This window comes from Ctenopharyngodon idella, chromosome 7, assembly GCF_019924925.1.
Source record: "Ctenopharyngodon idella isolate HZGC_01 chromosome 7, HZGC01, whole genome shotgun sequence".
Classification (NCBI taxonomy): domain Eukaryota; kingdom Metazoa; phylum Chordata; class Actinopteri; order Cypriniformes; family Xenocyprididae; genus Ctenopharyngodon; species Ctenopharyngodon idella.
This window is the reverse complement of record NC_067226.1, coordinates 7,054,850-7,080,074: the sequence shown is the minus strand read 5'-3', so window position 1 is coordinate 7,080,074 and position 25,225 is coordinate 7,054,850. Positions and strand designations below refer to the sequence as shown.

Genomic DNA, 25,225 nt, shown 5'->3' with positions numbered 1-25,225 from the left:
GCAAATACACAGATACACTAGAGAAAGGAAAACTTCTGACTTTGTGTTATCATTGAAGCCTCCTCACCCTGAGTGCTAAGGCCAGCTGTGGTGTTCCTTTCGCACAGACTGGACTCAGTGACCTGTTGCTCAAGACTGGTGGTGATCTGGATGAGAGAGAAAAAAAGAGAGAGCTACATTTTACTTAAAATTTCTAACAAATTGTGAAATTTGTTAATGTTTAAAAAACACAAGCTTTTAGTTTTGAGTGTAACCTTCTGGAAAGGATGGTAATTAAAAACGGTCTTACTTCGAAGACGATAACAAACAACTGCAAAAGGAGGAGAATCAGACAGTAAAACATCTGGCACTGAGGAGCCTGCTGCAGCCTGACATCTGGCATCGCAGCAGTGCTTTAAAACGACTCTGGCTTCCTATGACCAGCAGGGGGCTCTCTAAGATCAGATTTGCTCTTCAAACGTCTGCATTATTATGATTGCACATTGCGTGGTTTCTATTTAAAAAATATCCTAATAACATGATTGATCCAAAACACATAAAAGACTAAACAGAAAATTTATTATGTATTTATCATGTATACAGAGAGCTTAAGTCCACAGCACAGCTGGACTTCTATAAAAATGTGAAAATAAGCTTCAGGCTATACTCACTAGCTGTGGAAAGAAAAAAAAGCTGACTATATCAATTTAAAAATATTTCTTCCTGTCTCTAGTATTGCTGTTTCCCTTTCAAAGCTTCTTAGTCTTGTGCTTCAGGTAAAAAAAGTGCTCAATGATTGAAATGTCCCTGCTGCTTTGTTTGCAGATGGTTATCAATAGCTTCACAAGTGAAAGGTCTAAAATCAAGGAAACCTCTTGGGATTTTATCCTTTTTTTAATCACAGATTCCTTTAGGTAGCAAACAAATCTTCAAAATAACACGTAATCACAGGCTCAGTCGCTGGATTTGAAAGGTTTGGTGGTCCTTTGTGCATCTCTTTGCAAAAAGGAGAGCTCTTGTTCCCTTTCATCAGGTGAAGAAGTGAAATTTGATGAAAAATCATTGTTCAAACAGGCCCTGCTCTCACTGTAAGAAAGCCCATCTCTTTTAAATGGAATGAAATTCCTGCCTGTATTGCTGATGTGTTCCAGAGAAAATTATAATCCATTATATAAAGGCACTTGTATTCATTTCTTTCAGTGCCTCAAGTGCACTGAAGGACCTTTTGGTTGCCAAGCCTTACACAGACAAATGAATGTAACTGAAGAGGAGGAACATTGCTGAATTAGTGGTATGCATTACCTTAAGACTGAAATACCTGCAAACTACTAGTAAAATCTATGAGTAACCAGGAAATGTCATAAAACAGTAATTGATGTGATGCTCATCTATTAGTTTATTTAAAAAAAAAATACAATTCACATGTACAATGTTTTAATTTCTGAATTAAAAATAATTGACAAATTAACTGATTTTATTTAGGTTAGTTTATATTGTAAAATGCCATATGGTACGATTCCCGATATATAAATTAAAACAAGAAACTTTAGATTTAGATTTTTTTTTCATGGAAATCACATCGCTGATGTGGCAGTGACATCAAAAATTAAATGAAACTGTCCACTTTTTTTAAAACTTTGTGTGCTCTAAAATGGGGTCAACTTGATGAATACCTCTCAGGTCAAATATGACAGGTGTTTTATTACAGTAAAGGTCACATATTACAAATTGCAGTTGTTCACAGAATCTCTTTGATAAATGACTCCTTCAGAACATCAAAATTAATTCTTTGTAGCCACCCAAAATGACTTCTATTCTATAAACATGCCAAATACTCATTACAGTAGTGTGTAGAAAAAGTGTCAGCTCTTACCTGGCTGGCAGGTGTCTGTCCAACGACAGATTCATAGGGTGGTGGCAGCTCAGATGGATATAGTGCCCCGGGGCTGTTAATAGGCACCCCATAAATAGCACTGAAGGGAGAGTGTGGAAAGTCCAGATGCAACCCTCTAATGGACAGAGACGATGGTAAAACATGATTATAACACTGCATCAATGCTTCAACAAATGTGCCTGTGGAGAATGGAGATGATAGCTGCAAAAAATATGTGAGGCCATTTAGGAACTGTGGAAAATGAAACATTTCCTCTTCATCTCAGCGAGTTATATCTCCCATTCTTTTAATTAACCAAACTCCCTCTCTCATATTTGAGGGGAGAGATCTGTGTCTTTTCATACTTTTCTTGTGTATTACCACATCCTGACAGTGATTGTGCTTTGAAGCACCCAGTGTGTATATAGGGCTGCTCTTGCTCTCTATGTATTTACTGCTTTGTTGACACATTAGTGTGGCCGCGGGCTAAACAGCCTCATCAGCACGTTTTTTATGATGGGATGGTGGGCAGAGTGTCTCACAGTGCGAGACAGAGAAATCAATGGTGGATTTACACCAGGCCAGGGACACTGCCGCTCCATAATATGGATTGTCAGAGCAGTTCGCATTGAGACCTGCACTTATACAACATGGTGGTGGGTAGGCCTGAATTAATAATAATAATTCCTTACATTTATATAGCGCTTTTCTGGGTACTCAAAGCGCTTTACATATGGAAGGGGGAATCTCCTCAACCGCCACCAATGTGAAGCATCCACATGGATGAGGCGACGGCAGCCATATTGCGCCAGAACGCCCACCACACACCAGCTTATTGGTGGAGAGGAGACAGAGTGATGAAGCCAATCAGTATATAGGGATGATTAGGAGGCCATGATGGACAGAGGCCAATGGGCAAATTTGGCCAGGATGTCGGGGTTACACCCCTACTCTTTTCGAAGGACATCCTGGGATTTTTAACGACCACAGAGAGTCAGGACCTAGGTTTAACGTCTCATCCGAAAGGACGGTGCTTTTCCCATTAAAACAATGGATGTTTTGCATAATCATTCCATGGGACAATTTCATAAATATCTGTGAATCAGTCTATTCACAAACACTCAATCCTCTATTTTTCAGAGTACAGAATTTGCAGCCAAGAAATCTGAAATCAAACGGTTTCTCAGATATAGTGCAAATATTAGGTCATTTCAAGCCAGCTGGGATGCAAGCTTTGTGTCTGTATGTGTGTGTGTGCGGGTTTACCTCTGGCCCTCCATTATAGGTGTGCAGGTGTACTCTGGGGGGTAGTAGGGAGGAGGGGGGATGGGTGGGATGAACTCGTCGAAGTCTAACGTCTGGTGTAAGATGGTACCGTGAGGGGTCATACAGTCGGCGCTCAAGGCACGTGCTCTGTGTGGCATGAACTGATGAAAAAGAGTAAAACAGTGAGTTTTTTTATACTACTGTTCAAAAGTTTGGGTAAAGATTTTTTAATGTTTTTGAAAGATGTCTCTTATGCTCACCAAGGCTGCATTTATATGATCAAAAACATGGTAAGAACAGTATTGTGAATTATTATTACAATTTAAAATAACTGTTTTCTATTTCAATATATTTAAAAAATGTAATTTATTCTTGTGATGATAAAATTGAATTTTCAGCGTCATTACTTTAGTGTCACACGATCTTTCAGAAATCATTCTAATATGCTGATTTGCTGCTCAAGAAACATTTCATATTATAATTAAAAACAGTTGTGCTGCTTACTATTCTATTGGAAACCGTGATACATTTTATTCAGGATTCTTCGATGAACAGAAAATTCAAAAGAACAGCATTTATTTGAAATAGAATCTTTCTGTAAGTCTTTACTGTCACTATTGATCAATTTAAAGGCACACTATGTAAATTTTCACTGCTAGAGGTCACTTATTCAAAACAAAGGTGTAGCTTGATGACGCCTTGATTTCACGGAATCATGGGAGGTGTTGTCTTCACATCTACAACCGGTGGAAAAGAATCGGGACGGGACTCGGTCAGAAAGCATGTTCATGGATGAGATTATTAACATTACTGTAGTATGAAGCAGAGCAGGACCGAGTGCTGTGCGAGCAGAAGCGAGACGGCTGGAGCGATTGCTAATGAGAGACGAGTGTGACACATGTCTCGAGAGCAGCGGAACTTTTATTATGCCGCACCTCTTCCGCTTCATCCAGCAGCGTAAAGCAGCGCTGTTTTATCATATTAGATACATTTGTGTTTTGAATGTTGTTATAATGCTACTCTGCGTTCGTTCGGCGGCTGTTATGAGACACTTGTTGCACACTGCAGTAAGCTAGATTGATATTAGGCATGGTAAAACATGGTACTCGCTGTAAATCAAGAAAACGAGATTTAAACAATAAGACTTACTGTGTTGAGCTAAATAACATGATTAGTTTTCTGTCGATGAATGTATCCAAACAGTTGCTCACCTGTCTAATAAAACACATAATATATTAAAGCGTCTTTGGTGTTTTCATGGTTTCTACAAAATAAAACTGGAAACCGAGGGTAACGCGGATATGATGTCATTGATAGGTGAAGCACGGACACGGCCCGTATCCTGGTTAAAATTGCTTATTTCTCTGGATTTAAACATTCTTGGAATCTTACATATTGTGCCTTTAATGCATCCCTGCATAAGAATTAATTAAAAGAAATCTTATTGGCCATAAATCTTTGATTGGTAGTTTATTTGATAACCATCTAATGATGAAATCATTCATCATTCAAATTCTGTGGTCTTTGATGTCACAGTTACATAATTTTCACTGTGTTCAAATAAAGCAAACCATTGTGTCTGAAACAAAGAAGACTAAAATTAGGAGGTCAGTTGGATAAAAAAAAAAAAAAAAAGTAGTTCAGGTCTGGTACAGTGAGAACAGTTATAGCCATTTCTCACTCTGCAGAGACCCTTTGGCTAAAGAGTTTCATTTTACGCAATTTAACCTTCTGATGCATGAATTATTAAAGGAAAAGAAGAATTTTACTTCAAAGTAAGGAAATAATCATTCCAAATCTCTTTTTATGTATTTATGATGTAGAGAATTACATAATTGAGCTTCTCTATTTTCATCAGCCTTGTAGAATTTAGGTTGTCAGAAATACATGATTAAGAAGTAAATACATTAAGAAGAGAGTCATAATTAAGAGAAAGGGTCAAAGGTTATCAGGTGATTTGGATGTGACCTCACTGTCTGAATGGGTAACGGGATAGTTCACCCACAAATGAAAATTCCGCCATCATTTACTCTCCAAACCTGCTTGACTTGGTAACCAAACCGTTTTGGTGACCATTGACTTTCATTGTATAGACAAAAAAGGCATTTCTCAAAAGGTCTTGTTTTATGTTCCACAGAACAAAAAATGTCATAGAGGGTTGGAACGATGCAAGTAAATGATTTCATTTTTTGTGCGAACTATCCCTTTAAAATTGCTTTTAAAGTTCTGTCTAGTGTAGCGGACGTCATGCATAAGATGGTGAATCTCTCCTGGTGTTTTAAACAGGTGTGAATTTCATTCCACTGATCTGTAATGAATCAGCCGGTTGAAAAGTTCCGATAGGAAGAGTAACTCATTTTGTGCCATTCCTTATGAGTCCAAGGTTAGGTTTAGAGCTTTTTATTTATGATGACAGTGCACTTTCCTGTATATGTCATATTAGAATATGTGAAGCCTCATCAATTAGAAGATACTGAAGTCATCATTCTGATCTTAAGCATCATTAAGAAAGGCAGTGACTGTAAATGACAGATAAGTACAGGTGGCAATATAATGGCATTAAATGTGAGTATCCCAAACTCAGAATCTGTATTGTTTCATTACATGATTCCAAATAACAACCACCCAATGTATGCAGAGATAAAATACAAATTATCAGGTTATGATGAAATCAGTTAGTACAGCTGCGAAGGGAAAAGCTCCGTGCAGTGCTTCACCTCATCCCTGCCCTCGGGCCTCTGTTGTCTTTGTGCATGGACTGTGCAGCTGGCAACAGTGGTGATTTCTCGCTTTGCCACTCTGTGCCCCGAGTCGAAACTAATCCCACAACTGCTCTAGCAATTCACAGAGCCGCAGCCATGCTAATACAAGTCATCTCAATTCATCTCCCTGTGCCCATGCCTCTGCTGCAGCCATCCATGAGGCTGTGCAATTTACTGCAGTGCCCATAAACGCACAAAGACCACTCTTAAAGAATATTAAAACTTTATGTCCCACAAGTTTATTTTCTCTCACATAAAACAGGCTGGCTGAAAAAGACAGATCCACTAAAAGTGAGCGATGACAGATCCACAGTTCTCTCCCACTGAGCATTGTAACGTCTGTGAGCACTGAGACACTCTGAAGGAAGAATGGGATCTCATGCTTTCAAAGCTAGCTTGCTACTGCTAGCCTCTCTGAAATTGCCTACACTACCGTTAAGGAAGGACCTTTAATAAACTTTTTTTCCAACAAATTGAAAAATATAAGTATACTTAAAGGCACAATGTGATTTGGGATTAAAATATCCAAAAACCACTAGAACAGTGTCATATATTTTGTTGACTTGTGTTCTTACAATATTCCAAATGTTTCCAACAATGTTTAAATCCAGAGAAATCAGCTATTTCAACCAGTGTAACGGCCCGTGTCATTACGTCGCCTGTCAATGACGTCCGCAGTACCCTTGATTTCTCATTTTACTTCGGTAGAAACCATGGAAACACCAAAGACTATTTAATATATTATTTTTTATTAGACAGGTGAGCAACTGTTTGGATACCTTTATGGACAGAAAACTAATCATTGTTATATAGCTCAACACGGTTAGCCTTATTGTTTGTATATATGAAGAGTTCATTTGCAAAAACCGATAAACGCCACTTTTAAAAAAAAAACGAACTAACCGCTGTGCGTTATTCTCCACATATAGCATGTTCTGTACTCTAAATCCGTTTTGTCAGAAAAGCCGGTATTGTCCACTGTCAGGCATCGCAAGTTCACGTTTTACAGCAGAAACCAACAAGCGCCCTTGTTGTTTGTGTACAGAAACCGATAAGTCCGTTTAAGCGAATCAGCGCACAGTATTCAGGTCAGGTGACAAGGCTTCTAGTCACTTCAAAAAAACGTGCTAGCTGAGGGAAGTTTTGTCAAAACTGACTAAAAGTGATCGAGGATTTATAATTTCGACTCCTGTAAGTCCTTGTACACCATACACGGCTTGTATGCTGAAACCTTGGTTGTCCTTTTGCGCGTGTGTGTGTGTGTGTGTGTGTATGTGAATGTGTGCGCACGCTCGTGTGTGTGTGTGTGTGTGTGTGTGTGTATGTGAATGTGTGCGCACGCTCGTGTGTGTGTGTGTGTATGTAAATGTCTGCGCACGCTCGTGTGTGTGTGTGTGTGTGTCGATCTGTTAGTGTGTGTGTGCGTGTTTGTGTGCACATATGTGTTTGAGTGTTTTAAATGCAATTACATAGCAATTACTTGGTTTTATTTAACTCTGAAACATGAAATGTGGAGTTATCTGCTTTTGCTAAAAAACAAACTTTTAATATATATAAAAAACATGCTTTCAATGAACTTTAATTTTTTAATTCACCTGTATTTTTTGGAGTTATCATTACTTAATCAAAACAACCCAACTGCAGTTTGATTGATATTACTTGGAATGCACAATAATAAAAAAACATGATTTGTGAGAATTAATAAAAATGGAGTTAACTGTTTTTGCAAATGAACTCTTCATATTGTTTTCTTGATTTACCGCGAGTAAAGTTTGTATCATGCCCCAGAGACAACACTACTCTGTCAAGTGGCTAACATAGCATAATCAGAAAGAGCTTTATTTGTAGTAACAGTAATACAGCATTTTCTCCACCATACAATATATTTTAAAATTAATTACATGCCATTAAGCAACACAAGTCATCCAGCTTTTATTAATATGATATTCTAATATTGATCTAGCTTAGTGCAATGTGCAACAAATGTCTCATACCAGCCACCGAGCGAATGCACACAGTAATGTTAATATAATTTTCAACACACTCAAATTTAGTTTTATTATGATATTATTTTGGGTGAGTATACCTTTAACTAGTGCAAAGTCTCTAAAGTCTAAAAGTCTCTTATTTACATTTTGAAATTTTCTTAAGGCAATGGATTTCCTTACTGTAAATATAATCAATTAATTTTACAAAGTCCAAGACCACTATCTCATGACCACTGTCGGCCAGCAAAACACGAACAAATAATCCACATTTAGGGGAGGTTTTGCCTTGATGTGTAGGACAGGAAGATCCAAAGATCAGCATTCATTTCTAGACTGATTATTTTCTTGATCCACAAGGCAATCAGGTCACTAGTATAGAGGTTTCTCTTGGGAAAACATAAGGGCTCATTTGAAGTATGACATGCCATTCGAGTTACATGTCTGAAGACTAAGTCACAGGATATATTTAATGATTTGTTTTTGTATACCACCAAATCCACTGTGCTATTTTGCTCTGAACTGTGCTTAATGAAATTTCCTTTATTTCTTTTGATGGTTATGAATATAGAGACTATAGACTGGCATTTTGCTAATTAAACTATTACATGTTCACTTGTCTTGATTGTCTGATCTTTTCTCCATGATGTAATGGGAAAATGTAATGTGCATTAACACTCAGAAAGACGCACACACATTGCGGTATGGATCACACTTACCATCTGTAGTAAATCAGTAGAAACCATTTGCATACAGCACACGGCAGTGGCCAGAGCACACACAATGGTGGAGATAACATTCAGTGCACACACGCTGAAAAGCAGCTCCTGGGAGACGGAGAGAAAAATGGAGACAGGGATAAGAAGGGAGAGGACAAGAAGGTGAGAATCAAAGAGAAAGGGACACAGAAGGATAGAAGGAGAGTGAGAGAAAGAGAGAAAATAAACGAGAGTGGCAATTGTTTTGTTGGAAAAACCTCAGCCTGGCACGAACATTTATTGTTCTGTTTGTCAGAGTGAGAGAGACTGAGAAAGACAGCAGTCTGGAAAGAACAAATGTGTGGAAGAGAGAGAGAGAGAGAGAGAGAGAGAGAGAGAGAGAGAGAGAGAGAGAGAGAGAAGCTATGACATAATGGATAAGAGGGATAATGGTGTCACCAAAGTGGGACTTTTGCATGGCATCATCGTTTTGTAAAAGATAAGCACAAACTTAAAGGTGAAATCAGGGAAAGTCCTTGTGCAGCCTTAAATATCCATTCCCATTCAATGAATAGTAGGACTATTCGATTTGATTCCTACATTCCAATTCAATTTGATTTGATTCTGATTCAGTTGATTTGATTCAATCCAGTATATTTCAGTTACAATGTCCATTTTGCTTCAGCTTTTAATGTAAATATACAGGACCTTTCTAACTTGGAACAAAATTTTCATTAAAAGAAATTAACAAGGCCCAAACTATACAGTTTAACTGCCATTGATATAACTAACATTTTACTATATAAAAAATTATATAACCTCATGACCACTTGTATAACATGTATAGATCCACTATATATATACAGTGCTGCTTGAAAGTTTGTGAACCCCTTGCAGAATCTGTGAAAATGTGAATAATTTTAACAAAAAAAGAGAGATCATGCAATATGCATGATATTTTTTATTTAGTACTGTCCTGAGTAGGATATCTTACATAAAAAATGTTTACATATGGTCCACAAGACAAAAAAAAATAGCTGAATTTATAAATATGACTCCATTCAAAAGTTTGTGAACCATTGATTCTTAATACTGTGTGTGGTTACCTGGATGATCTACGACTGTTTTTTTGGTTTGTGATGGTTGTTCGTGAGTCGCTTGTTTGTCCTGAGCAGTTAAACTGCTCATTATTCTTTAGAAAAATCCTCCAGGTCCCAAAAATTCTTCAGATTGCCAGCATCTTTTGCATATTTGAACCCTTTCCAGCAGTGACTGTATGATTTTGAGATCCATCTTTTCACACTGAGGACAACTGAGGGACTCAAACACAACTATTAAAAAAAGGTTCAAACATTCACTGATGCTTCAGAAGGAAACACGATGCATTAAGAGTCGGGGGGTGAAAACTTTTGAACAGGATAAAGGTGTCCAAATTTTTCTTATTTTGTTTAAATATCTCTTTTTTTTTTTTTTTTTCATTTAGTACTGCCCTTCGGAAGCAACAGAAGACACTTAAATGTTTCCCAGAAGAATTAAGTACAATATTCCTTGATCTTCAAATTCAAAAGGTTTTCACTACCCGGCTCTTAATGCATCATGTTTCCTTCTGGAGCATCAGTGAATGTTTGAACCTTTTTTAAAAGTTGTGTTTGAGTCCCTCAATTGTCCTCAGTGTGAAAAGACGGATCTCAAAATCATTCAGTCACTGCTGTAAAGGGTTCAAATATGCAAAAAATGCTGGAAAACTGAAGAATCTACAGGACCTGGAGATTTTTTCTGAAGAACAGAGCTCAGTTTAACTGCTCAGGACAAACAAGGGACTCATGAACAACCATCACAAAACAAACAAAACAGTCGTAGATCATCCAGGTAACCACACAGTATTAAGAATCAAGGGTTCAGACACTTTTGAATGGGGTCATATTTATAAATTTAGGTATTTTTTTTGTCTTGTGGATTTTATGTAAACATCGTTTATGTAAAATATCTTATTCAGGACAGTACTAAATAAAAAATGACATGCATTTTGTATGATCCCTCTTATTTTGTTAAAGTTATTCACATTTTCACAGATTCTGCAAGTGGTTCACAAACTTTCAAGCAGCACTCTCTCTCTCTCTCTCTCTCTCTCTCTCTCTCTCTATATATATATATAGATATATATATATATATATATATATGGATCTATACATACATACACTTATACATACATATATACATATATATATATATATATATATATATATATATATATATATATATATACATATATATATATATATATATATATATATTCATGAACAAATTAATTGTATTTTTTACTTTTATTTCCTTGCCGCTGTCGCTTCTGGCTTGCTTAGTTGGAGACACTGTTTTTGATCTGCCTGCATTGACATCATTGTATGCGAACTGAACTGAGCTGGACAATGACATCAGTGTTTTCTCCAGAGCTGCTGTATAGGTAAATTAACTAAATTAATAACTAGTGATTTTTTACAATGGAATGAATCAATACTGAACTTACTTAAGCTGGACAATGACACAATTTTCTAGGGCTGCTGTCAAAATAATGTTCCTTCTATCACTGTAAAGCTGCTTTGACACAATCTGCATTGTAAAAAGCGCTATATAAATAAAGGTGACTTGACTTACTCTTGTGCCTGTCCTTTTAATATATATATATATATATATATATATTATACATATATATATATATATATATATATATATAAAGATAGCTAGAAATCGCTAGAGATCGCTAAAAGAAAAACCCAAAGACATCACTGGCACTGTTCGGAATTCTACCAGACTGAGCTGGGTGGTATATCTGTATCCACAAAATGTTAAGTACATTCAGTATTTACGACAGCCCATCACACACACCTGCTATCAGAGCCCTGTCCGATCTCTCGTTGTGACAAGATGGAATGTATGTGACCCAGTGATGTCCTGAAGGAAAATGCTGAATTCTTAAATGTGCACAAGCCCTTTAGGTGAAAAGAACCCATCCTAAGAGGACCGGACAGGCCTAACCACTTCTACATGACTGTACAATCATCTAACCTCCCAAAAAGGCCAAGACCTCCTCTTTGGAGGCAGAGGATGTGTTTATACAAATGCACACAATAAGGGTCTGGACAAAAGTACACAGAACTTACTTCAGTTCAAAACAGACATCACTAATGATAAAGTAATGTTAAAGTGCAGTTCAGTAAGTGCGTCAGATATTGATTCAGTAATCAAACTGATTTAATAAGTAAATTATGGAAAAGATTCATCAGACTGATTCCAATTGAGTCTTTCTTAACAATTCATAAAACAAAAAAAGAAGAGTAATTTGCTCATCAATTGAACTGCTCATTGAATCATGCAAGTACATTTATTTTTGCATGTAGCCCACGACTCAGAGAGAGATGTGTTTTCTAGCCTTTATTTTGCAGTACACAGTGTGTTTTTATATCACTACATTAAATTCAGACATTAAACTCACACTGGGTAAAATATTATTTTTGTTGTCATGCTGTAGATTCAGCAGCGGTGGCAAAAAGCAGTGATCAAACAGATCAAGTCCACCTATGTACCTATACAACAAGCTAATATTATGATTGGACTAACTCCAGCAGGATGCAGAACTAGCTAGTGTAGTTGTGTTCCAGCACGTCTAGGTCAGCTCCACTGAGAAACTCCTGCTCTTCCCATTTTGAGGCAGCAATGCTAACTAATGTCTCCCTGACGACAAGACGGGAGGGAAAAAAGAATCATAAAAATACATGCCACCTGAAAATACATTCTTTCAGTTCTTAAAGCTGATGGAACATGGTACCATTTCTTGCATTCACAATGTTGATGAGGGTCTAAACCAGTAATCTGAGTAGTTGCTGGACTGCAAACTGCTTGCAATCTGTTTCATCAGATCTGATAGTACTGACATGTCACTGGCCGTCATTATGTAACAAACACGAGTCTGTCATTATAAAACACACCAGTGGTATATAATAGCCCAGGATCCTTACAATGAGGGAGTCACATGGCGCAATATGCCAATGAGTCATAACATTAATTGTACTGAGGGTCTTTATAGCCATCTCAATTGACCTGACTGGCCATGAAAAGACATGAAACCTTCAGACATCAATAACAGCATTAAAGTGTATAAATCTTATTAATGTTTCATAACGCCACCCGAGTAAGTGCTGCACATATCATATAAGCCATCAATATTCAAAAAAGGGTTTTCTGTCTCTTTATGTGTGATACTTTTATATTTTAGCAATGTGTGAAGCTGACTGAAGAAATTCATTCATATAGTCCAGTGATGTTAAAAATCTGGCAATTAAATAAAATAGAAATAAAGCTAAATAAAAAAATTGAGAAAAAAAAAAAAAAAAACTAATAAAAATTTTGAGAGCACATAACAAAATTACTAAACCTTAAACTAAAATGAAAATCTAAAAATAAAAGATAAAATATGAATAAATACTAATAGTATTTAAATAGTACTTAAATAACACTGATATGTCTCTTTTTTCCTTTGATTCAGGCGGGGAATTTGGGAATAACCAGCTATTTTCATTCTCAGCAAGGTAAAGCTAGTTTCACAATAATTTTATACTATGTAGATCAGCAAACAAATAAATTACAAATAATCTGAACTAGGACATTATACATTTATGATGGCATAAACACACATAGCCTTGCAAATACAATACTGCATAGGGAAAGAAGACTCACTGTTTTAGTATAAGTTTGAAATGATAAAAACATGTAAAGAAGTTTTCTATCATATAATATTTCTTTGTAATGCTTTTACATGATTTCACATGACTGTCAAGGTTTCATGTGGCAGGTTTACAAGCACTTACAAGCAATTGTTTACAGGCAAGTGTTTTTCTTGATTTCATAAAGAGCAGCAAATGCTTTGTACAAGCAAATTTGTGGAAGCCTCACATCACCACATCCCGTTTCAAAAGCTGCCAAAAGCCCCGAGATCATGGCTAGCATGAGTGAATTGCTTAGACACTGGAAAAGAAATCAGCGGCAAGCGCTAATTGAAGATGCATAACTAATGATGACTGAGTCTCATCTGCATATTAGAGAGAGACCCACAGTGCAACGCAAAGAGACGTGTCCAATAAGGCAGACGTTTTCGGGAATAGCGTGTAATTCTTGCTCTCCTAAATGGTTCAAATACTCTCTAAAAGTCAAACGAAAAAGTGTTTGAAAATTGAGAAATCCCTGGAGGAAAGCAGCAAATGTGCATGGGAGCAGAGCCAAAAAATACTTCTCCAGGCTAAAAGTGTGATATTTTATAAATGTATTCCTCAAAAATATAATGCAAAACTTATTGGTGCTCAAAAACAACATTCAAAGCCAAATAGCAGAACAAGAGTGCAAATCATAACCATTACTGCTTAAAATATCTATTTCTCTGTATATCTTATTAGAATATCAGAAACTGTAGGATCATAATGTGACCCATGTTAAATTGACTAAATGAACATGGAAACTCATCATTTAGCAGGCACTTTTCATCTAAGGTGACTTTCAGTGCCATTCCTGCAGGGACAATACCCTAAGTGATTTGGGGTTAAGTGCTTGCCCACAGATATAATGGTGCCAGAGAAGATTGAAGACTCATGATCTCTCCTAGTTCTACATCATCCCTACCTGGGTCTGAATCTGCACATTTCTACTACAAACGCAGACTAGCACCACTCCATAATCACATCTGAGCTATTATTCTACAGTCCATTCCTTAATTATACACAGTATACACTACCATTCAAACATTTGGGGTCAGTCAGATTTAAAAAAAATAATAATAATAAAAAAAAGAAATTAATACTTTTATTGCATTAAATTGATCAATAGTAATAGAAAGTAATAGAAGACATTGATAAGACATTGGAAAGACATTGATATACAAAATATTTCTTTTCCAAACAAATGCTGTTCTTTTGATTGGTTTCAACAAAAATATTAAGCATCCACAACTGTCAACAATGATAATAATAACAAATGTTTCTCGAGCACCAAATCAGCTTATTAGAATGATTTCTGAAAGATCATGTGACACTGAAGACTGGAGTAATGATACTGAAAATTTAGCGCTGCGATCATTACAGGAATAAATTATATAAATTACTTTTAGAATAGAAAATTATTTTAAATTATAATAAAATTTCACACTGTAACTGTTTTTACTGTATTTCGGGGCAAATAAATGGTTTCACTTTATTTTACAGTACATGTACTTACAGTGTACTCACCTTTTAAAATACTGAGTAATACTGAGTAATACAATGTAACTACAGGGGTTAAGGTTAGGTTTAGGTGTAGGTTCGGGGATAATACCTACAGTTATTACCCACAGATATTACCTACAGTTATTTCTGTAATAAGTACATTGTATGTACATAGGAAACAGGACTGTAAAATAAAGTGCTACCAATAAATGTATAGCCACGGTGAGCATAAGAGACTCCTTTCAAAAATATTAAAAACATACAGAGCCCAAAATTTTAAATGGTAGTGTATATACAGTATAGTCCCTAAGAAGGCCTCTTAAAGGGTTAGTTCACCCAAAAATGAAATTTCTGTTATTAAGTACTCACCCTCATGTCGTTCCACATCCGTAAGACCTTCGTTCATCTTCAGAACACAAATTAAGATATTTTTGATGAAATCCAAGAGGTATATGACTCCTCCATAGACAGCAATATAATCAACACTTTTAAGGTACAGAAAGGTACTAAAGACATCGTTAAAACCATTGATGTGACTAAAGTGGTTCAACCTTGTTATGAAGCGACGAGAATACTTTTTGTGCACAAAAACAAAAAAATAATGATTTTATTCAACAATATCTTCTCTTCTGTGTCATTCTCATATGTTGTTTTCGACTCATTATTGGTCGGCTCCTGCGTCAGCATCACACGCATGCTTTGTGCTGCTCACGTGTACAGCTTTGGCCAATACTGAGCCGGCATTCGGACGTAAACACGGAAGCCTTGACTGTACTTACTGCGTCATCTGCCTATGGATAATGACAGGGAAGAGAAGAGATTGTTGAATAAAGTTGTTATTTTTGTTTTGTTGTTTAGTACCTTTCTGGACCTTGAAAGTGTTGATTATATTGCTGTCTATGGACGAGTCATATACAGGTGCATCTCAATAAATTAGAATGTCGTGGAAAAGTTCATTTATTTAACTCAAATTGTGGAACTCGTGTATTAAATAAATTCAATGCACACAGACTGAAGTACTTTAAGTCTTTGGTTCTTTTAATTGTGATGATTTTGGCTCACATTTAACAAAAACCCACCAATTCACTCTCTCAATAAATTAGAATACTTCATAAGATCAATAAAAAAAGGATATTTTAAACAGAAATGTCAGGCTTCTGAAAAGTATGTTCATTTCTATGCACTCAATACTTGGTTGGGCCTCCTTTTGCATGAATTACTGCATCAATGTGGCGTGGCATGGAGGCAATCAGCCTGTGGCACTGCTCAGGTGTAATGGAAGCCCAGGTTGCTTTGATAGCGGCCTTCAGGTCATCTGCATTGTTGGCTCTGGTGTCTCTCATCTTCCTCTTAACAATACTCCATAGATTCTCTATGGGGTTCAGGTCTGGTGAGTTTGATGGCCAATCAAGCACAGTAACACCATGGTCATTGAACCAAAGAACCTTTTGGTACCTTTGTCAGTGTGGGCAGGTGCCAAATCCTGCTGGAAAATGAAATCAGCATCTCCATAAAGCTTGTCAGCAGAAGGAAGCATGAAGTGCTCTAAAATTTCCTGGTAGATGGCTGCGTTGACTCTGGACTTGATGAAACACAGTGGACCAACACCAGCAGATGACATGGCAGCCCAAATCATCACTGACTGTGGAAACCTCACACTGGACTTCAAGCAACATGGTTTCTGTGCCTCTCCACTCTTCCTCCAGACTCTGGGACCTTGATTTCCAAATGAAATGCAAAATTTACTTTCATCTGAAAAGAAGACTTTGGACCACTGAGCAACAGTCCAGTTGTTTTTCTCCTTAGCCCAGGTAAGATGCTTCTGACGTTGTCTTTGGTTCAGAAGTGGCTTGGTACGTGGAATGTGACAGTTGTAGCCCATTTCCTGAAGACGTCTGTGTGTGGTGGCTCTTGATGCACTGACTCCAGCTTCAGTCCACTCCTTTTGAAGCTCTCCTAAGTTCTTAAATCGGCTTCGCCTGACAATCTTCTCAAGCCTGCGGTCATTCCTTTCACTTGTACACCTTTTCCTACCACACTTTTTCCTTCCAGTCAACTTTCCATGAATATGCTCTGGCACAGCACTCTGCGAACAGCCAGCTCTTTCAGCAGTGACCCTCTGTGGCTTACCCTCATTGTAGAGGGTCTTGATGATCGTCTTCTGGACAACTGTCAAGTCAGCAGACTTCCCCATGACTGCTGTTGGGATTACTGACCTAAACCCAGTATTTATACCCTGAGAATGGTGATTTAATAGAACTTGAAATTAAATATTCTAATAATTTGAGATACTGATTTTTTGATTTTGATGAGCAGCAAGCTGTAATCATCAAAATGAAAACAAAAAAGTCTGGAAATATTTTACTTTATGTCTAATAAATCTAGAATATATTTAAGTTTTACTTTTTGAATTAAATTACAGAAAAAGAAATAACTTTTTCATGATATTCTAATTTATTGAGATGCACCTGTACCTCTTGGATTTCATCAAAAAGATCTTAATTTGTGTTCCAAAGATGAACGTAAGTCTTACAGGTGTGGAATGACAAGAGGGTGAGTAATTAATGACAGAATTTTCATTTTTTGGGTGAACTAACCCTTTAATTGTAAAGATGTAGTCTACAGGAACTTCTCCCTTTTAGTTAAGGAATATACAGTAGATAAATGGTACTACATTGTTTTCTCTAGAGACACCACCATTTGATTTATTCTTAAATGATTACTGATGATGGTAGCTTTTAATCTGGCTAATTAAATAAGATTAGAGATTTTCAAACAATATATGCATGCACATCACCAAAATGATAAAATAATCATCATTTACATGTCTAATGCATTTAATTGTCCTCATTTACTTGTCTGATCCAATATTCATTAACTGAGGCATTTGGAATGATAAAAAAATGTTAATACTTGAATATCAAATTGATAGAAGATGTTATTAAAGAATGTAAAGAAAAATAGCTGGCTATTTTGACAATGTTTTGAAATCACATGCACGTGCACACACACACACACACACACAAACAATGATACCTTCAGTCGGAGACGTATGGTGTTGCAGTCCCTCAGCGGGTTGAGTTTAAGCGTATCTCCAAGATTATTACAGGTGGATTTCATGTGCTCGAGCTCACAGCAGACACACACACCATCACTGTCAAATTTGATCTGCAGAAGGACAGGAACAAACTGGTTTCAGTTTCATACAAGTCAAATGTTTGTTTCTGCATAAAATGGTCAATAAAATTGTGTGACTGCTGAAGGTGAAAACACAAACACGTAAACAGGGCAGGCCAGGGACAACTGTGACACACTAAATTTCCTCATAAGCACGTTACAGTGATGACACTTGTTCAGCACACATTAAATAGAGTTCTCTGTCTGTCTGAAAGAAAAGCAGGATCATATTACCCCTTGAGAAATATTCAACAAAAACTGATTTTGAGGCACATCCAAAATATATTCTGCAGTTTTGATGCCTTTGCAAATAAACTTGTCAGTTAAACGTTACCATGGATGACATATTATTACTGTAGCTGGCAGCTATAGCAGACAGGATCATATTTATAAAAGAAACTACCTAAATTCAAATCTTTTTCAGTACAAAATGGTTTCTACTGTCACATTTGTGGAAGTTTACTGTATTGAAAAATGAAGAGAAATTAATTACATCTTCCACATTGCAACATTTATAGGCTTCCTATATATTCTTGAACCTAACAGCTTTGTTGTTACCTTATATTACCTAGTATTTTCTTAGGTAAGTACACTGTAAGTACACATACTGTAAAATAAAGTGTAACCAAGATCTTAATAAATTCCATACTGTACATGGGGGTCCAGCATTATAAAAGCTTTTTGTGTTAGACTGAAACGAAGTCGCCATTTGACCCATATTGCACAAAAGCGATGTGTGAACTTTGCAAGCAGGGGTTAATTGAATCGAGGAAACAACTTCATTAATATTTCAGTCATGGCAGGATCAAGTCTCTGAGTGTTCAGTAGGCAGAGAGGAGAGATGCTTAATCCAACATGCTAATCCCTAAATCAGGTGAAGTAGAGTCTGATGGAGACAGAAGTCTGTCTTTAGCCTGATTTGAGCCGGTAGACAAAGGGAAGGATAATCACCGGACCTGTTTTAGCACAACACCGCAAGGTGCGAACTACCACTGGGTTCTCAATGTCATGTTTCCATGACGATAGTGAAAGTGAAAGTTAATATGAAAGTCCTGTTTAAGGAAAGGACAATGGAAAGATCACCATGTTATTAGCTCCTATTCATTTTTAAAATTTGTATCTTGTAAGACAAAACTCTTCACGGTGGATTGAGTGAAACTTTGAATGCCTAGTGCTATCTAATAACCATTTGCTTCTGAAAAATAAGGTTAATAAAATAAAATAAAAACTAAAATAAAACTGGATAGGTTCCTACTAATTTCACAAACCACAGAATGTCACAATTTAAGCTTCTTTTAATTGCTGTGAGAAAAAAGTATGATCATTTATATTTGATTATATGAATGTATGATTACATTCCAAACTTCACAGTAGACAAAATGATTGAAATCACCTGAATATTTCATCTGTATGACAGGTTCAATCTATTGAACTCATGGCATGTGATGTGTGCTCAACCCTTTGTAAGATCAATTATTAAAGCATTTTCAGGTACCGTTTCGTTTCAAAGAGCCATCAACACTTTCACTGCGCATTCATCTAAAAAACACCTGATCATTATTTATAAAGCAAGTTTCATTTTATCATTAACGTGTGTTCCTACTGCCCACTATAAAACTTCAGTTTCTAATTACCACTGAACTAAATAGACACTATTTAACTGTAACGTGGAAGCAGAAGACGACGATGGTAAAAAGAGAATGCAAGTGCAGTTTCCAAAGTGTCCAAAGATCCAAAAACATGAAACAAAGTATAAACAAAATCCAAAACATGAAACAAAGCATAAACAAATATTGACTATGAACAGACCTGACACATTGCCTTCACGTGCTATAGGAAATTTGATAATTCCCACTTCTGAAGTTGAGATTACGAGCTTATCGCATTCAAGTTTCGTCATGGGAGGGCTTTTTTTTTTTTTTTTATAACCAAGGAATTTCGTATTATCTCGTATTTACGATAATTCTGAGAGCACGTGAAGGAAGCATTAAATACATGATTCAGGAGAATACATAACTATGACATCCTATGGGAACATGACACATGCAACAAAGGAAGCAATGAAAACAAGACACATGAAACAAGGGACCCACGTGACAAGATCACACGAGGGGAACAGGGAATCACATGACATGACCAGAAACTAAGGCTGTGAACGAAATCGCCGCCTATACCCTTAAATAGGTCACTATTTGAGGGGACAGCCATTTGTAGTGGTGTCCGAAACGAGTGCACTTATTCAATCCCACAATGCACCGCAATAAGAAGTGTACAACTGATATACTTTAACGGCTAAAGAATACCCATAATGCTTTGTTAGAGTCGCGTGCTGAATGAATTCCCGCGCCTCGCCAGAAGATAACGCACGCAGCTGTATCATCCATCCATTTTCCAAACCGTGCTGGTGTAATGTAGCTACAGTGTAATATCTTACAGGTATAAATTCATTTTTAAGTGATTATTAATTAAAGGTTTATACATAGTTTCCATGATAAGATTCCAGTTCAAGATAAATTTATTCATCTTGCTACTGGAGTTGCCACTTTGTTAAGTTTCAAATGATTATTAAACATCAAGCACAAACTATACAAAAGCGGACCAGCTGGCGCACTCAGTTTCCGAATTTACGTTTTCATTCACTCCTTCAAGTGAACTATATTAGTTGGGTAATGTAGGGAATAGTGAATGGGGGCGATTTCAAAATAAAAGACATGAAAACATGAACTTGAAACAAAACCATAAAACAGACGTGACTTTAACTCACTCTTAGAGTTGAATTACTCAATTAAAAATTATGAAATAGCATTGCCATAAAATTTTCGTGTTTTAATGAATATCAACATAAGCATTCCGAATAAAATAAAAATCTGCTATGACAAAACGCCCCCCCCAAAAAAACCCTTAATGGTAATTTTATTGTATGTACGCTAAAACAGAAGCTTGTTTTGAAAATGAAACCCACAAACACAACAGATCACTGATACTATAAAGAAGCTGAAATGAATTCAAAGCCTCCATCCACAACCTGAAAACCAGTCATGCATTAAATTGTGTTTGAAACAAACAAATATGAATTACCTGGTCATTAATGTACACAGAGATATGGATGCATAATAATTAATAACTGTAAGATCTTCCACTAAACTCTAGCAATTGTTTCAAATACAGTGGATTTAGTGCTATGTTTTATTTAAAGAAATTCCTAATACATTCATTTGGCACCCTTTATGAATACTACTACTCAACTGATCATTTAGTTATTTATTGCTTCCACACCAGGCGAATAAATGGTCTTAGAGCTGGAGAGGGTTGTCTGGTTCTGGATAACAGAAATGGGGGAAGCCGTGCTGAGCTGTTATGCCGTGCTGGGCAAGCACTGGACCCACTGTAGAGCTGATAAATCAACCTCAATAGAAAGCACAGCAAAGACTGACTGCTCTATTAATCTCCTTTATAAGCCTTCATTCAAAGAACACAATGGGCAGCACACAACATACTGTGGCATTCATTGAGGATATCATCCAGTATCAAAACAACAATTTAGAGGTATTATGATTTGCCATAATAAAATAAGAGACTTATATATATATATATATATATATATATATATATATATTTTAATTCTATATTTTAGATCTATAGATTTAGTGCTTCAATTTACAGCTTTCAGACTGACAATTCACAGTTGAACTGTACCGCTGTAAGAACACAGAATAAAATAAACTCAGTAAAATAACATTCATTATGCATTCTCATATTCAAACAACGTCTCAAGAATTTGTTCCTCTCTAGCAAAGGCAAAGTGATCTCATGACAGGACATTCGGCACTAGCATAGCTAATGTACGTGAATTGACTTCCACTATGAAGGCTCACCCACTCCTATTCACTCAACTGCTGCACTTTCACTCACAGTGTGAGAGAATCTCTCACCAGACAATTGATGATTATGATTTTTTTTTTTTCGCTAGAAAAACCCTGTGAGCTTCGGCAGCCGATCGGGCACCCGTTTTAATGAGGACAAAGGTTGTGGGTGTTAATATTTATTTCTGCTCCAACAGAATATTACAGGATGTAAAAAATGGGTCCCAGCAGACACTCTCATTTTCTCTGCCTTGGCGACTGGATGTTGAGCTAATTTCACTGAAATCTTGACAAGGGCATCGTGTTAATGAATGATGCTCTTGGGAGCTATAATTGCTCAATGGATTGATTCTTTAGTGACAGGCTAGTTTTGAGAGGATGATAAAATACACAGGTTTAGGGCTAAGCTATTTTCAGTTTGGACATGAGGATCTATTTAAGGCTTCCTTTAAAACAAAGAAGTGATTTCAGGCATGTGTTTGAAGACATGGCTCTCTCACCAGCTGACAGTCCTCCAGAGAGTTGACCAACTGGGCATTCTGACAGGAAAGGATGGCTCCTGCGAGGTTCAGCATCACACACACAGCGGACAACAGCATGAAGAAAGTTATCTGTGGAGAAAGAAAGGGAACAGACTGTCAGTTTCAGAGGTTATCGGGGTATATTAAGACTCCTAATAAACAAAAAACAGTAGGATGCAATTTTCTACCTCATTAAATTGCCTTTGCAGAAGGATTCCACATACAGGGTTCCCACATATTTAACTTTACAGTTATTTCTGAAATATGTACACTACTGTTCAAAAGTTTGGGGTTGGTAAGATTTTTAATCTTATGCTCACCAAGGCTGCATTTTTTGTTTTATCAAAAATACAATATAAAAAGCAATATTATGACATATTTTTACAGATTTTAATAATTGTTCCCTAGTGAAAAACATACCAAAATGTATTTGAAATACATTTATTTTATGCTAAGTATCCTACAAATACATTTACATATTTATGTACTTAATATAAATACCCTGCAATTGCTATACTAAATTGATATACTTAGGCCTGGTTTCACAGACAGGGCTTAGACTAAGCCAGGATTAGGCCTTAGTTCAATTTAAGTATCTTTTATAAACATGTCCTAGAAAAAAACATTACTGGCGTGCATCTTGAGACAAAACAATGGCACTGACATATTATAAGATATGTCGGTACAAGTTCCTTTCAGTTCAGACAGCTCAAACATGCATTTAAGTCTGGGACTAGCTTAAGCCTCGTCTGTAGTATAAGTCTAATAAATTGGAACAACTAATTTTGTACTTAATGTAGACAACATCCCTGATTATAATGTGTTCTATTGTCTTTTGTCACATGGCACCGCTCGCGTCCGGTGTAGACATGGTGTTGAGCATTTTTGATTGTGCTAAACTGGAACTACTGCAAGTATACTTTAGGTACACTTTAAATATCTTGCATTTAAAGACTGATATTATACAGTGATCATACTATCCTTGCTAATAGTGATATTAAAACACATATTAGGCTTAATACAAAGAAATGTGCATTGTGCAATAAAGAAGTACTCCACATAAATTTCAAGTATAATATTTATAACAGTCTTGATATGTCAATATGTATACATTTTGTTATAGTTTTTTTTTTTCTCACTAGGATTTAATATATTTGAAAATGTAATTTATTCCTGTGATGCAAAGCTGAATCTTCAGCAGTAATTACTCTAGTCTTCAGTGTCACATGATCCTTTAGAAATCAATATGCTGATTTGGGGCTCAAGAAACATTTCTTATTATCAATGGTGAAAACAGTTGTGCTACTTATTAGTTTTGTGGAAACCCAAATAGTACTACTAACTTAGAAATGAGTACGCTGCAATTAAAGTCTGTTAAATCACTGATGCAACTTAAAACAATTACATTTTCTAAACGAGTGGTTTAGTTTTATTTTTATGCAGCTCAACATTTTTGAGTAAACCCTTATACTTAAATTATTATTTTTAAGTTTACTGAGAGACATAAAGTGACGTTGCTCTAACCGACGTTATCAGAAGAATCCATTGAACATTAAACTGAGTTGCAGCAGATTTCAAGTTCCCAGCATGCTTTGCGTCACACTGTGTAAGGAGAATAAATGTTGACATTGAGTCTTATTTTGTGTGTTTTTGCACAAGATCAATACAGGGGAAGATGTGTTTTTGTGTTCTGTTATTTTGGTATTTAAAGGTGTTTCTGTGATATTGAAGTTTTGTAGGGTTACCATCGTGGTGAAGAGTGCCTGTGGTTAGGTCAAGAATGGGCTACGAAACTTCAAGGCTATATATACTGCATGTCGATTAACAGTTCATGCGAGTAAATATTGATAGTCGCTTTGATTGTTACATTAGCGCATGCTGTTAGCATGTAGTGCTGTTGCTAACTAACACTTAACCATAAAGATTAGGTGCTAGTTTATCCAATATTTCAATTAAATTGTAATTAGCATGTTTGTGTAGTAGAAAATACATTTCTTAAGTTCTACTAAAATAATTTTTGAGTTGTTTACTTAAATGTTTTGAGTATTCTGAACTTATCAGGTTTTACAACCACTGCATCAAAATAATTGAAAAATGAGAAACATGTATGGTAAACAATAGTTTTAAGTACAGTGGACTTAAACATGAAATAAAATTTTAAAAAATCAGTTTCACTTAATTGTTAATTATAATTATTGTTTACTTAAAAGATTTGAGTTACTCAAATTTTTTTAGGTAATCAGTGTCTACAAAAATTGAGTATTCTGAACTTATTGGGTTTTACAGGAAATTGGTACAAGCACTCTCTCTTTCTCTCTCCCTCTTACACTTTCTTCTTCATTTTCAGCGTTTAGACTATCTGATTTCTAATCTTGCTATCTAATTTATTTGCAAGACAATTTACAAAGTCTGTTTTTTTTTGTTTTTTTTCAAATGTAGCCATTGTGCAAAATGGAATAATAATTACCGGAGTGTGTTTAGTTTATCAGACCAAGAATAAACCAATTGTGGTTTATGGGACATGACATAAGAGCGTGAAAGATCAAACGTGATTGATCAGAACTATTCATTCATGGGGAAAGTGAAAGGAACAGATGTGACTAATAATTAAAGCACTCAATAATCAATGACTTCAACCAAAACAATTAACGTTGATCTCACCATCTGAGGCCTGACTCATTACTGTGAGAGACGGCCCCTAACAGCTCACATGAATAAATGAATAACACAAGTGCACTTTAGAGCATTGGGCTATTTTTCTCTGGGTGTTGATATACTACCTCTCCCACAATTCCTCAGTAGGCCATCCTGATACACGGCCCAGTGACATATGGTCAGCTAGAGAAACCAATCTTT

At 36.2% G+C, this 25,225-nt stretch overlaps 1 protein-coding gene across 2 annotated transcripts in view; it reads right to left on the bottom strand.

The window, feature by feature from the left end:
* fam189a1 (family with sequence similarity 189 member A1) overlaps positions 1–25,225 on the bottom strand; it is a 132,421-nt gene that overhangs the window by 6,308 nt on the left and 100,888 nt on the right. Inside the window, exons 3-8 of one of the 2 annotated variants that reach the window (XM_051898902.1) lie at positions 22,349–22,459; positions 17,845–17,976; positions 8,585–8,692; positions 3,119–3,279; positions 1,853–1,988; positions 68–146 (exon numbers count right to left, since the gene is read on the bottom strand). In XM_051898902.1, the coding sequence (XP_051754862.1) occupies positions 68–146; positions 1,853–1,988; positions 3,119–3,279; positions 8,585–8,692; positions 17,845–17,976; positions 22,349–22,459 (727 nt within the window). The remainder of the gene's footprint in view (positions 1–67; positions 147–1,852; positions 1,989–3,118; positions 3,280–8,584; positions 8,693–17,844; positions 17,977–22,348; positions 22,460–25,225) is intronic. The other variant, XM_051898903.1, reaches the window with a different exon arrangement.